The 14,849-nt window shown below is 44.7% G+C and overlaps 1 protein-coding gene across 4 annotated transcripts in view; it reads left to right on the top strand.

The window, feature by feature from the left end:
• The first annotated feature begins 12,535 nt into the window (after positions 1–12,535).
• The window catches only part of RIGI (RNA sensor RIG-I), a 66,529-nt gene continuing 64,215 nt past the window's right edge, over positions 12,536–14,849 (top strand). For 2 of the 4 annotated variants that reach the window (XM_051844798.2, XM_070053198.1), the window contains exon 1: positions 12,741–12,878. Coding sequence is in view for 1 of the 4 variants with exons in the window: in XM_002708040.5 (XP_002708086.1) it covers positions 12,773–12,878 (106 nt within the window). In the remaining 3 variants the exon portion in view is untranslated. Of the gene's footprint in view, positions 12,879–14,849 lie in introns of all 4 variants that reach the window. The other 2 variants (XM_002708040.5, XM_051844796.2) reach the window with 2 other exon arrangements.

Genomic DNA, 14,849 nt, shown 5'->3' with positions numbered 1-14,849 from the left:
TAGTCAATACCTGAATCACAAAGGTGTTGGAAAATAATGTTGAGAAATGTGGCCGTTTTTAAAAGTATAATAAGATTGTAGAAATGTCATGAAAATCAGTAAATTCATTCCTACTTTATCTGCATGCTTGTTGAGATGGTAAATGCTGGATCTGTGGCAGGAAAGCAAGAGGCAAGGAAGATGGAACGCAACCATCTGTATTACTCCATGTAGAGTTCGTGAATGTGATTGCTTTATAACATTGGCTGACTTTTATATAGACATGGAGCAAAATTAGCATCTTCTAGCCTTGCCTGGAGTAGGTTGACTTTTTTTTTTTTTTTTTTGACAGAGTGGACAGTGAGAGAGAGACAGAGTTCTGGTCTTCCTTTTGCCGTTGGTTCACCCTCCAATGGTCACCATGGCCGGCGCGCTGGGGCCAGCGCACCGCGCTGATCCGAAGCCAGGAGCTAGGTGCTTCTCCTGGTCTCCCCTGCAGGTGCAGGGCCCAAGCACTTGGGCCATCCTCCACTGCACTCCCGGGCCATAGCAGAGGGCTGGCCTGGAAGAGGGGCAACCAGGACTAGAACCTGGTGTGCCGGTGCCGCAGGTGGAGGATTAGCCTATTGAGCCTCGGCGCTGGCCTAGGTTGACTCTTGATTGTCTGCATGACCATCTGTACAGTGCATGTAAGTCTGTGTAAACATGCATACGTACCAATACCTACACAGGACAGCCCACAGTCTGGGCCTTACTCCAGGAGTATGGCTATAAAATGCTTATTAGTATAGAGTCTAATTAAAAGAAATGATGCTCAGAATATTAAGCATTTGATCAGAACATTGCAGCCTATTAAAAAGTTGCTTTAAATATACTATATATTTTTCCCCCCAAAAAAGAGGTTATGGCATTTAATACCTCAAATTTCTTGTTTTAAAAAGTTAGATGGTATACAAAAGCCCCACTTTCCAATCCCCCTGGAAACCCTCTTGACTCCTGACTCTAGGGTGTGTGTGTGTAAGTCAGTCTGTCATCATTGGAACAGAAGCCCTGTGGAATCAGGGACAGGGTTTCACTCAATACTGTGTCCCCAGCACCTATCAGTGCAGAGAAGGTGCTTAAAACATCATGAAATGGATGAAATGTAAAATGTGATCCAGGTGGGTGTTTCTGAATGTATGTTTTATTGGATTATAGAAAGACATAATCATGTTTTTAATGTTTCTATGCAACAAACATACCTTGTTACATCTATATTTTTATCTTAATCCTACTGAAAACAATCATAATAAACATTAAAGCCAAAAAAAAAAAAAAGTCTGCTAGGCAAGAGGGTATCTTTTCTGTTCATCCAACATTGACTACCTGTGGTCCAAGACTGCTAAATGAGTAACAGTGTAACCAACAGGAATTTTAAAGGAGGTGGGAATGGAACAATTAGATTTGTTCTTAAGCAGTAATGTAAAAGAATGTTTGAAATGGGAAAAGCCTCAGTAACAGACTTAAACTGCAGTTACTCAGACCCCAGATAAGAAAAGAGCCTTTACAGGAACAGTGACTGTAGCATAGCAGAGGAAATGATGGATTCAAGAAATTGTGTTTTAAAGAGACTGAGAGAACAAGCTTCCATTTGCTTGTTCACTCCCCAAGTGGCTGCAGTGCCCAGGGATGGGCCAAGCAGAAGCCAAGGAACCTGCAGCTCCTTCTGGGTCTCTGCTTCGGTGGCTGGGGACCAAGCACTTGGGTTATCTTCCACTGATTTCCCAGACACATCAGCGGGGAGCTCAAAAGTGGAGCTGCTGATACTTGAACTGATGCTCAGATGGGACTCTGGCATTGCAGATGGTGGCTTAATCCACTACTCCATAATACCTGTTCCAAACTGCTATTTATAATACCCACTCTGGCTGGCTGGCTGGTGAGTTCTAGTCAATGCCAGACTTAGACAAACAGACTTCACCAAAAACAACACCAACACCTCTGTCTTATTAGAAATAATGTTTAGGTAGTCTTGATACTCTTAAGTGTTTCAGTGGGTTTGCTACTGATCTAGGATGGTCTTGAGGATTGCCGGGCTGTGTGTGACTTCTCATTTAGCATACTAGTCTCAGCTTGTTTATGTGGTGACTACAGGTATCCCAGAGAAAAGTGTACAAGGTCTCTTGAAGCCTAGGCTCAGAATTGATAGGCCTCCACTTTATATTCTGTTACCATAGTTTCTGAGACAAGGGCTAGGGGCGGGAAGAGACTCCACAGTTGATGGGAGGGCTGCAAAGTTACATTGTAGAAGTTGTAAATATGCGGAGAACTGAGCAATCTATTGCATCCATCCTCTACTCAGTGGATAAAGTCCTCGTCCTCCCGGTTTCTGATTAAATGACAGAAGCATCCAATGGGTCTGTTGAAACCAATTTGGACCCAGAGTTTCCGATTCAGAGGATCTGGGATGCCAGGAGTTTTTCTAACAAGTTTTCAGATGGTTCTGATGCTGCTGGTCTGCAGATCACACAATTTGAGAACCCTGTGCTCTGGATTTCATTCAACCTCATGTTAACAAGAATTGGGGTTTTTCAGTTATTTTTCCTGTCTTGACTTTGTGACTTTCTACTTAGAGTGATGTTTGGTGACTAGCAGCATCGGCCTCACCAAGACCCTGGGGGTGATTCCCACGCATGTCAACGTTTTAGAAGCACTCCCTGTGGATCATTGTTAGCAAGCAGGTGTGCCTGTCTTTCCAATGTTATCATTTTAATAGCACCACCACTGAAACAGCTGCCCAGGCTAAACAAATTGAAATCCTGCTTGATGACTTTCATATATCCCACATTTAACTCATCAGCAAATTGTATGGGGTATGAGGATTATTTAATCTGCAAATCCACCATGTCTGCTACAGTCCTCATCCAAGGTGCCATCATGTCTCACTGGAGCTAGCATTGTAGTTTCTTACCTAGTCAGTTTTCTACCCTCGTGGCCCCTGCATTTTCCTCCATTCACCACAGTGATCCTTTCAAAGTGTGAGTCAGATTATGTTACCCACCCTCAGAATCCTGCAGTAGTTTCCCATCATATCTAGGGTTTAAAACCAAGGTCCTTATTGTGGTTTGCAAGGCCTAATGTGAACTGCCCTGGCCACCAGTCCCCTTTCCCAAGCCCATTCTAACAACTCTGCCCATATTTTCAATATCTGTTACTTGTGAGTAGAATGCTCTTCACACAAAAAACCTTCATTTATGCCTTCCCTGACCAGTTCCTCTAATGTAAGTAGCACCTATTACTCCTTATTCCTTGATCCTGCTTTCTCTTCATTGTGCATTTTGCTACCTAACATCGACTTTCCTGTCTCCTCTAGAATATTATAAGCTCTAAACCCATCATCTTTTTAAGTCATGCCTGAAACCAGATACCTGAAATGCATCCCTTATTTTTCTTTCTTCCTTTCCACTGCCGGCCACTCTGTAAAATGTTATCTCAGACAATTCACTTCTTCCACAGCCCTTTTATTGGCTAGGTGATTCCTTCTCTCTTTTTTTAAAGATTATTTATTTGAGAGAGTGTTACAGAGGGGAAGGTCTTCCATCCGCTGGTTCACTCCCCAAATGGCTACAATTACAAGAGCTGTGCCAATCAGGAACCAGGAGCTTCTTCCAAGTCTCCCTCGTGGGTGCAGGGGCCCAAGCACTTGGGCCCATCTGCTGCTGCTTTCCCAGGCAGGCCATTTGGGAGCTGGATCAGAAGAGGAGCAGCTGGGACAGGATCCAGAGCCCATAATGGGATGCTGGCCGCAGGTGGAGGCTTAGCCCACTACACCAAAGCTCTGGCCTCTCCTCATTCTTAAGGATTCAATAGGTACTCCCTTACGGAACACTTACTGAAATACTGCAGTATCACCCCACATTTGGCTATGATTTCTCTCTATATTTTTTATATTTTGTTTTTATCTCCCTTCAGACTTCTACATTTATGAGGAAGATTCTTTTTCACTTATCTCCATATACCCCGTGATTTTCACAGTGCCTGATGTACAGTTGATGCTCTGTAAATGTGTTCAGTTAGTGCCCAGGTAAGGAGAGGGTCTTAGACTAAGATCTCTCCTCTTACCATTCTGTGACATTTCCCTTTTTTCCCGGCCTTGACCAAACTTTACCTATTAATCTAATGATCAGTGGGTCCCCACATGATTCCACTTGGGGATCTCAGTTCTTTTAGATAGAGTTTACACTATATTTGCTGATGTTTAATAAATCCATTGTTATTCAGAAATGCATTTTGTGTATTTCCTACTAGTAGCATGAAAGGAGGTATGTCTTTACCTTTTTAAAGGAGTTTATGGTCTGGTTTTTCTCAGTTAGAAACCCAGACCCAGATAGGGGTAGAGTAGCTTGTATGACATAACAATTATAAGCATTGACAAAACAAAAAGAACAGCTGCTGGAGAAAATAAGGCCCTGGAGAAAAAGCAATTAGATCTTTGAAAGGCAAGAACTGTCCTGTGTGAGAACGATTAATTTGGATTTTCATCTGAAGACTTGCTGCAGCTGTACGGAGGCTACAATGCAAAAAGAAAGCTATAATCAACCATGTTAAAATAAAAATGATGGACCCAGGCTGGCACTGTGGCAAAGCAAGTAAAGCTGCTGCCTGTGGTGCTGGCATTCCCTATGGGCACCTTTTCAAGTCCAAGCTGCTCCACATCAGATCCAGCTCCCTGCTAATGGCCTGAGAAAGCAGTGGAAGATGGCCCAAGTGCTCGGACCCCTGCTATGCACGTGGGAGACCTAAAAGAACTTCCTGGCTTCTGACTTCTGTTGCTGCCATCTGGGAAGTGAAACAATGAATGGAAGATTCTTTCTCTCTTCCCTTACCAACTCTTTCAAATAACGAAGTCTTTTTTTTTTTTTTTTTTTTTTTTTTTTTTTTTTTAGATTTATTCATTTACTTGAAAGGCAGAGTTGCAGAGGGAGAGAGAGGTCTTCCATCCACTGGTTCACTCCCCAGATGGTCACAATGGCTGGAGATGCACTGATCCAAAGCCAGGAGCCAGGAGCTTCTTCTGGGTCTCCCATGCGGATGCAGGAGCCCAAGCACTTGGGGCATCTTCTACTGCTTTCCCAGGCCAAGGCAGCTAGCTGGATTGGGAGTGGAGTGGCCGGGACTTGAACCGGCACCCATGTGGGATGCTGGAGCCACAGGTGGAGGCTTAGCCCACTATGCCACAGTGCTGGCCCCATAACTAAATCTTTTAAAAGGAAAAAGATGGACCTTTGGGCTCTCAGAATTACTGGATTTTGAGGGAGAAATTTCAGAAAGAGGAATCTTGTATATGTGTATATGTAAGATTCATACAAATAATTAGCTGACTAAAATGCCTGTATGCAGGAAGGTTCCAAGGAGTCCAAGTAAGCAATGACTGAAAGGCTGAGAGAACACAGTTCCCACCTTCCGGCTTGAGACTGGCCCAGCTCTGTGGCCACTACAGGTGTTTGGGAAGTGAACCGTATTCAGAACACAATCCCTCTACCTCTCTCATATAAAGAAAAACATTTTTTAAAGATCTATGAAACAAAAACATAAACACAAGAGACTCATGGACAAATCAATATCATAGTTGGAGATTTTAATGCTCCCTCATTATTTCAAAGAACAATTTAAAATAGTAGGGATACAGGAGATTTGAGCCACAATACAAGCCACCTGTAGAGTGCCATTATAGAACACTACAGGCAAGAACTACAGAATACACATTCTTAAGTGCACTTGATATGTATACCAAATGGCTCATATACTGGGCCACAAAACAACTTCTAATAAGTTACAAAAGGTTGAGATTTTACTATATGTGCTCTGTGAACATGCAGATTAAAATCAGAGGTCACTAACACTAAGCTGTTTAAGAAATTCCCAGTATTTGAAAAATGAACAGCACACTTCTAAATAATTCATAGGTTGAAGAAGAAATGACAGGAATGTTAGAAACTATTTCAAATGAAATGACATTGAGAACACTGTATCAAAGTTTATGGGATGTTAGATGTTTTCTCAGGTGAAAAAAGGGAGGAGGTAATTTATAGACTCAAATATTTTTTGGAAAAGAAAAACGTGTAAAATCAGTGGCCCAGGTCTCGTCCTGTAGTAAAAGAGCAAATTAAACCCAGTGGAAGAAGAAAAGAATACTGATTAGTGCAGAAACAGAAAACAGAAGGATGGGCATTTGCTTCAATGGGTAAAACTGGGGAAGCTCACGTCACGTATCAAGACTCTGAGTAAGCCGGCGCCGTGGCTCAATAGGCTAATCCTCCACCTTGCGGCGCCGGCACACCGGGTTCTAGTCCCGGTTGGGGCGCCGGATTCTGTCCCGGTTGCCCCTCTTCCAGGCCAGCTCTCTGCTATGGCCAGGGAGTGCAGTGGAGGATGGCCCAGGTGCTTGGGCCCTGCACCCCATGGGAGACCAGGAAAAGCACCTGGCTCCTGGCTCCTGCCAGGATCAGCGCGGTGCGCCGGCTGCAGCGGCGGCCATTGGAGGGTGAACCAACGGCAAAGGAAGACCTTTCTCTCTGTCTCTCTCTCTCACTGTCCACTCTGCCTGTCAAAAAAAAAAAAAAAAAAAAAAAAAAAAAAAAAAAAAAAAAAAAAAAAAAAGACTCTGAGTTGAAGTCTTGGCTCCACTCCTGATTCCAGATTGCTGCTAATGCTCCCTCTGGGAAGCAGCAGATGATGGCTCGAGTAGTTCGGTGCCTGCCACCCCTGCCGGAGATCCAGATTGAGTTCTAATTTGGTTTTGGTGTGGCCCAGCCCTGGCTGTTGTGGGCATTTGGGGAGTAAATTTGCAGGTGGAAAAATCTCTCTTGGTGTCTGTCTGTCTGCCTTTAAAATAAATAATACTTTTAAATAATATAAAACAAGAGGGGCTGGTGCTGTGGCATAGCAGGTAAAGCTGCCGCCTGCGGTGCCAGTATCCCATATGAGCACCGGTTCTAGTCCTGGTTGCTCCACTTCCAATCTCTGCTATGGCCTGGGAAGGTAGTGGAGAATGGCCCAAGTGCTTTGGCCCCTGCACCTGCATGGGAGACCCAGAGGAAGCTCCTGTTTCCTGGCTTCGGATTGGTCCAGCTCTGGCTGTTGCGGCCTGTTGGGGAGTGAACCAGCAGATGGAAGACCTCTCTCTCTCTCTCTCTCTCTCTGCCTCTACTTCTCTCTCTGGGTAACTCTAACTTTCAAATAAATAAATAAATCTTTAAAAAAAAAACAAAAAAATTATCAAAATGAAAGATGGTTCTTTGAAAAGACAAAATTGTTAAGTCCCTGAGAACACTGATTTTTTTTTTTTTTTTTTTTTTTGACAGGCATAGTGGACAGTGAGAAAGGTCTTCCTTTAGCGGTTGGTTCACCCTCCAATGGCCGCCGCGGCTGGCGCATTGCACTGATCCGAAGGCAGGAGCCAGGTGCTTATCCTGGTCTCCCATGCCGGTGCAGGGCCCAAGCACTTGGGCCATCCTCCACTGCCCTCCTGGGCCATAGCAGAGATCTGGCCTGGAAGAGGGGCAACTGGGACAGAATCCGGCACCCCGACTGGGACTAGAACCCGGTGTGCCGGTGCCGCAAGGTGGAGGATTAGCCTATTGAGCCACGGCGCTGGCCCGATAAGACTGATTTTTTAAGGAAGGAAAAAAAATGAATATCAAAAACAACATACTTCAATATATTTGAAAATTTAGAAGAAATGATTGAAGTCCTTGCATTGAAAAATAAACTTTGGCATATAAAATTTTTAAGGCATTTATTTGAGCAGTTAGTGAATCCTGAATCGAGCAGCTCCAAATTGGAAGTGGTATAAGGCTCCACCAAAGAGGGTTAAAGGGAAAATTTTTATAGGTTGAATCTGGGAGAACAAAAAAATTATTTGGTTGACGTGCAAGCGATTGCCTTATTAGGCCTATTTGGGCTATACAGATGAAAAATTCTAGACAATACAACTAATGCCCAATTGTCTACCTATGTTTTGCTGAGCTTAAGTTTCATTTTGTTTACAAAGGCATCCTGTTTAATTATTTTAACATCTGAAAACCAAACTAATTCAAGATGAAATTTTCAAAAATGAGAATAGGCTTATATCTAGTAAAGAAATTGATTTCATTATAAAGAATCTTCAAAGAAAACTCCAATCCAGAATAGATTTTTGCAGGGGGGGATTTATTTATTTACTTACTTGAAAGGCAGTTAGAGAGAAAGAGAGGAAGGGAGGGAGGGAGGGAGGGAAGGGGGAGGGACACAGAGATCTTCCATCTGCTGGTTCACTCCCCAAATGGCTACAATGGGTAGAGGTGGGCCAGGCCAAAGCCAGGAGCCAGGAGCTTCTTCCAGGTTTCCAAGGTGGGTGGCAGGGGCCCAATACTTGCACCATCTTCCACTGCTTTCCCAGATGTATTAGCAGGGAACTGGATCAGAAGTAAAGCAGTTGGGACTCAAATCAACGCCCATATGGGATGCTGACACTGCAGGCAGTGGCTTAGCCTGCTGTGCTACAGAACCAGCCCCCAAAATAGTTTTATTGGTGATTTCTATTAGGTATTTAAGGGAGAAATGATAACAATCTTATAAAACTCTTATGAGGTTAACATAACCCGGCATCAAAACCTGACATGTTACAAGAAAAGAAAATTACAGACCAATATCCTTCATGAACACAGAAAAATATTTATGAAAATACTGTTTAGTCCAGAATATATATAAAAGGGATGTCACATATCCCAGGAATGCTAGATTGGTTTAAAACTCAAAAAATCAATGAAGGGGCAGGCATCTAGTGTAGTGGTTTAGATGCTACTTCAGGTGCCTGAATCCCACATTGGAGTGCCTGGGTTTGAATACCAGCTCTGCTTATGATTCCAGCTTCCTGCTAATGAGCACCCTAGGAAGCAGCAGATGACAGCTCAAGTACTTGGGTCCCTGCCACCCATGTGGGAGACCCAAACTGAGCTCTGGACTCCTGGCTTTTGTGGGCATTTGGGCAATGAACCAGTGGATAGAAAAGTTTTGTCTATTTCTGTCTCCCTTTCAAATAAAATGGAATTTTTTAAAAATGAAATTTCCTTATAGTAAAAGAATATATCTCACTTCACTAGATGGAGAAAAAACCTGAAGGTGAAACATTGATCATTTCTCCACTGAGGTCAATAATAAGGTAAGGGTGTCCACCCTCACCAGTTTTTTTGTTGTTGTGGTGGTTGGTTTTTTTTTTTTTTTTTTTTTTTTTTTTTTTTTTTTTTTTTTTTTGAGGCGGAGGTAAGAGATGGACTGAGCTGCCATCTGCTGGCTCACTCACCAAATACCCACAGTATCAGGTCTGGGTTGAGTTCAAAGTTGGAGCCAGGAACCTGTCCAGGAATCCTATGTGGGTGGCAGGAACCCAATTAATTGAGTCATCACCACGTTTTCCCAGGGTCTGCATTGGCAGGAAGCTCGAGTCAGGAACTAGGAATCAAACCAAAGTACTGTGATATGGAATATAAACATCTTAATTGCTAGATTAAACACTCATTCCAAGTCTTATCATTTTTTAAATATTTATTTTTATTTATTTGAAAGAGTTACACACAGAGAGAGAAGGAGAGGCAGAGAGAGAGGGGAGAGAGAGAGAGAGAGAGAGGCAGAGAGGGAGGTCTTCCATCCACTAGTTCACTCCAATTGGCCACAACAGCTGGAGCTGTGCTGATCCAAAGCCAGGAGCCAGGAGCCTTCTTCCGGGTCTCCCACACAGGTGCAGGGGCCCAAGGACTTGAGCCATCCTCTACTGCTTTCCCAGGCCATAGCAGAGAGCTGGATTGGAAGTGGAGCAGCCGGGACTAGAACTGGCACCCATATGGGATGCTGACACTGTAAGCGGTGGCTTTACCCACTATGCCACAGTACCGGCCCCAAGTCTTATTTAGATTCAACTTTCACCCTAGGCAATGCAATAAGGAAAGGAAATGGAGTAAGAAGCATAGAAGAAATACGGAAAGAAAGTGAAAGGCATACATACATACTAAAACTTGAAGATCAAGTATAGCTGTCTATTAGCAAATGACATGATTGTTTCCCTAGAAAATTTTAGGGAATCTTCAGAACAATTACTAGAACTTATAAATGAATTTAAAATGTAGTATAAGATGTAATAGCGGCCAGCGCCGCGGCTCACTAGGCTAATCCTCCGCCTTACGGCGCCGGCACACCGGGTTCTAGTCCTGGTCGGGGTGCCGGATTCTGTCCCGGTTGCCCCTCTTCCAGGCCAGCTCTCTTCTGTGGCCCAGGAGTGCAATGGAGGATGGCCCAAGTGCTTGGGCCCTGCACCCCATGGGAGACCAGGAGGAAGCACCTGGCTCCTGCCATCGGTTCAGCGCGGTGTGCTGGTCGCAGCGCGCCGGCTGCAGCGGCCACTGGAGGGTGAACCAACGGCAAGGGAAGACCTTTCTCTCTGTCCCTCTCTCTCACTGTCCACTCTGCCTGTCAAAAAAAAAAAAAAAAAAAAAAGATGTAATAGCAACAAATGATTTGAAAATGAAAATTTAAAAACTTCATTTACAGTAGAATTAAAGAACAAAACTAATAAATTTAACATGATTTGTACATGTGTAAGACTTTTAATAAAGTATTGCTGAGAGAAATTAAAGACATAAGTAAATTTTCCAAGAAATCAACACCAGCTGGGAGGCAGAGCTGCCAGGGAACTTACAACTGGAGGAAAAATCGAAACTGCAACCACGTTCGTGGACTAAAAGACTCAATATTGGTTAAGATGTCAGTTCTCGCCAAGTTCATCTGTAGGTTCAGTAAAACCCCTGTCAAAATCCCAATAGGCATTTGTTTTTTTAATTGAGAAGTTGAATCCTGTTTCATACAGAAATGCAAAGTGCCTGCAATAGCCAAAATAATCTTCACAATGAAGAACCTATTTGAGGGGCTCAGTGGTACCTGATTTGAAGACTTACTTGAAATTTACAGCAAACGAGAGAGAGAAAGTGGTAGTGCTACAAGAGTCAGGAAATAGAATGGAATAGAATATAGTCAGAAATAGACTTACACACATAGAGTCAATTAAGTTTTTTTTATAGAGGTCCCAAGGCTATTTAGTGGAAGAAGGAAACATTTTGAACAAATGATGTTGCTAAAACGAGAAGTATGGAAAAAAATGAACCTGGTCCCTTATGACACATCACAACAAGATTAATTGAGATATCACAGACTTAAAAGTAAAAGAGAAAAAGTAAAAGAAAACAGTATGTTAATGACCTTGGGGTGGGCATAGATTTATTAAAGGGAACACAAAAAGAAATGAATAGAGGAGAAAACTGGTAAAAAGCACTCATCAAAAGACACCATAAATAAAGTGGAAAGGGGTAGGTGTGTTTGGGGTGATGATTAAGATGCTGCTTTGGATGCCTCTATCCCATATCCGAGGGCCTGAGTTAGAGCCCTGGCTAAAATGAACCCTGGAAGTAGGCTCAAGTAGTTAGGTCCCTACTACCCACATAGGAGAGCTGGAATCAGCGCTCAGGCATTTGGGGAATGGACCAGGGGATAGAAGTTTTCTTTATCTCTCTGCCTCTCAAATAAAATTGTGTGTGTGTGTGTGTGTGTGTGTGTGTAAACAAAAGGCTAGATGACAGACTGGGAAAATATTTTGAATACCTATATTTGACAATTTTGTATATAGAATAATCACTCTTGTAAGGCTATGTATCTTAAATATTTATTTATTTGAAAGTCAGCGTTACTGAGGGGGGGTATCTTCTACCCATTGGTTCACTCCCCAAATTGCTGCAACCATCAGGGCAGGGTTAGACCAAAGCCAGGAGCCAGAAGCTTCCTCCTGGTCTCCCACGTAGGTGCAGGGGCCCAAGCACTTGGGCCATCCTTCACTGCTTTCTAGCACATTAGCGGAGAGCTGGGTCCGAAGTGGAGCAGCCAGGACTGGAATGGGTGTCTGGGACGCCAGGGTCACAGGCAGGGGCTCTTACCCTCCTATGTCACAATGCAGGGCGCTGTGTAAGTCTATTTTAAAACATTCCAAAATTAGGCAGAAGTTTCAAATGCAGGGTTATATGAAAGGTCAGAAAGCACATACAGATGTGTCCAACATCATTAATTATATGAGAAATCAAAATTAAGGCCACAATAATGTATCATTTCATACAGACCAAGATGGAAGCCAAATGAATAAATTAAAAAGAAAAAAAAAAAAAGACTGACCTATGTGTGCATCTGCTGGCTATCCATGCACTGGAGCCCGCATCTGCTAAGGGTGCGAATGGAAACTGGCGTGGCCATTTTGGACAACAGGTGACAGCTTCCAAAAAGGTGAATGATACCCTCACCGTGGGGCCCAACTGATCTGGGGAAGGTGGTTAAACCTGTATGCATTTTTCAGAACTTAGCGAATCGCACCCTTCAATTGTGCGCATTTTGCTCTCTTTATACTTTACCGCTGTAAAAGCTTCCCGGGGCTTGGAGGTGGGGGAGGGTTGTCCTCCTCGGTTCCCCACCCCCCACCTCGGGTGAACAGGAAAGAGAAACTTGCAGAACTGGGGGAAGCGCTCGGCCAGGGCCGGCCCCGCCCTCCTGCGGCTGCAGCGAGTTGCAGTTTCGATTTTTCCTCCAGTTGTAAGTTCCCAGGCAGCTCCGCCTCTCAGCCGCGGTTGATTTCTTGGAAAATCCCTCCCCTCCCCGCTTGGCGTGCCCGCCTCCTCCAGCCCAGCTTTAAAGGGAGTCGGGCAGCAGCCGGGTGGGGTGGATCTCACCGGGCAACGAGGCCAGCATGACCGCCGAGGAGCGGAGGAACCTGCAAGCCTTCAGCGACTATGTCAAGAGGATTCTGGACCCTACCCACATCCTGAGCTACATGAACTCCTGGCTTGGGGAGGGTGAGTGGATGCCCAGCGGCGCCTGCCCGCCCCTTGGGGGCAAGGAAAAACTGAGGACTTGTTTTCCCCTTGCTGTTTTCCTTTTTAAATCGGTGGAGGTAACCAACCTTCAGAAACACTATTGGTTCAGGGTTTGAGGTGCACTAGGAAACCCAGGTAGGGACATTGAGAACCAGCGTGGTGAAGTGACTCGCTTAGGGTGCACTTTTTTTTTTTTTTTTTTTAAGGTTCAAAGCTGGGGAAAGAAACTGTCCTTTTCATTTATTTCCTCTAACCTTTGAGTTGGCTAGGTGCCTGCCTTTGTCCTGGAATTGGAGATTGAGAAATAAGATACAGCCCCTTCCTTAGTATGCTCTCCAGTCCAGGGGTTTGCCAGGTGGGGAGTGAAGGGTGAGGATACAATACTGTGGTACACAACGCTGTCCAAAATCCAGGCAAGGTGGTGCCTCCTCTGCGAGGTCTCATTTGTGCTTGCAAACGATGGAAAGGTTGAGAGGAGCTTGACTTTCCCCAGACTGAATGTTCAGGCTTTATGTTCAGGCTTTAGGACAGGTGTTTCGGGTAGTGAGTAGCGAATTGCTTTGTGCTGGACATTGGCAGAGGTATTCACACTTGGGGAGACAGAGGTAGGTGGTGTTTGCAAGGACTCCAGGTGGAAGACAGGACCTAGCAATTCCAGGTGCCTTAATGCCACTCCTGAAATGCTAATCAGCTTTTGGTAACTGCAGTGAAACTCCCAGGCAGGTACCTTGGGTGTTTATTGCTCTGTTAAACCAAACTCACCTTGTGGAGTGAGCAGCAAAAGAATGCCACTAAGGAAAGTGCACTTTCACTTTCTGGTTCTGCCCTGAGAGAGGTGTGGGCTCCTACACAATGTGAGGCCACGCCTCTTTAGAAATCCCTGGATGAAACCCTTCTAGTGTGCAGTCTCACCCACTCTCCCCTGTTGCAGCACAATCTCTACCTGCAGGGCCCCCCAAGCCTGGATCTTTGTCCTGAGTTCCAGACCTCCCCATTCAGTGATCTGCTGAACATGGCTTCCTGGATGTATCTAAGGCACACAGAATCAGAAGTCCAAATCTGGGGAGTCCTTCATAGATCCTTGCTGGAACAGTGAGAGAGGCAAGATGGCACATTGGAAGTTTAGTAGAAAGACCCTGGGACGGGTTGTTGAGAGCCTGTCATTTACGAGATGAACAGAGGGAGAAAGAGCTAGAAAAGAAACTGGAAAAGAGCAGCCAGATACGTGGACAAAAAGGCATCAGGAAAAACCAAGGCAGAATCATAATGGCAGATAATGGTTGGTAACTATGAGAACAAAAGCTCTGGGGCTGGTGCTGTGGTGGATCAGGTAAAGCTGCCACCTGCAGTGCCGACATCCCATATGAGCACCGGTTCGTGTCCTGGCTGCTGCACTTCCAATCTAGCTCTTTGCTATGGCCTGGGAAAGCAGCAGAAGATGGCCCAAGTACTTAAGTCCCTGCACGAGTGTGGGAGACCTGGAAGAAGCTCCTGGCTTTGGATTGGCACAGCTCTGGCCATTGTGGTCAAGTGGGGAGTGAACCAGCGGATGGAAGACAGACTGACTCTCTGCCTCTCCTTTTCTAAGTAACTGACTTTCAATTTTTTTTTTTTTTTTTGTAAAAGATTTTTATTTATTTGACAGAGTTACAGTGAGAGAGAGAGACAGAGAGAAAGGTCTTCCTTCTGTTGGTTCATTCCCCAAATGGCTGCCATGGCCAGAGCTACGTCGACCTGAAGCCAGGAGCCAGGTGCTTCCTCCTGGTCTCCCATGTGGGTGCAGGGGCCCAAGCACTTGGGCCATCCTCCACTGCCTTCCTGGGCCACAGCAGAGAGCTGGACTGGAAGATGAGCAACCGGGACTAGAACTCAGCACCCATATGGGATGCCTGCGCCACAGGCGGAGGATTAACCTAGTGTGCCACCGTGCCGACTCCTCAAATAAATCTT

The sequence above is a fragment of the Oryctolagus cuniculus genome, chromosome 1 (assembly GCF_964237555.1).
Source record: "Oryctolagus cuniculus chromosome 1, mOryCun1.1, whole genome shotgun sequence".
NCBI classification, from domain to species: Eukaryota; Metazoa; Chordata; class Mammalia; order Lagomorpha; family Leporidae; genus Oryctolagus; species Oryctolagus cuniculus.
Note: the sequence above shows the minus strand (reverse complement) of the source record. Positions and strands in the feature narration are given on the sequence as shown.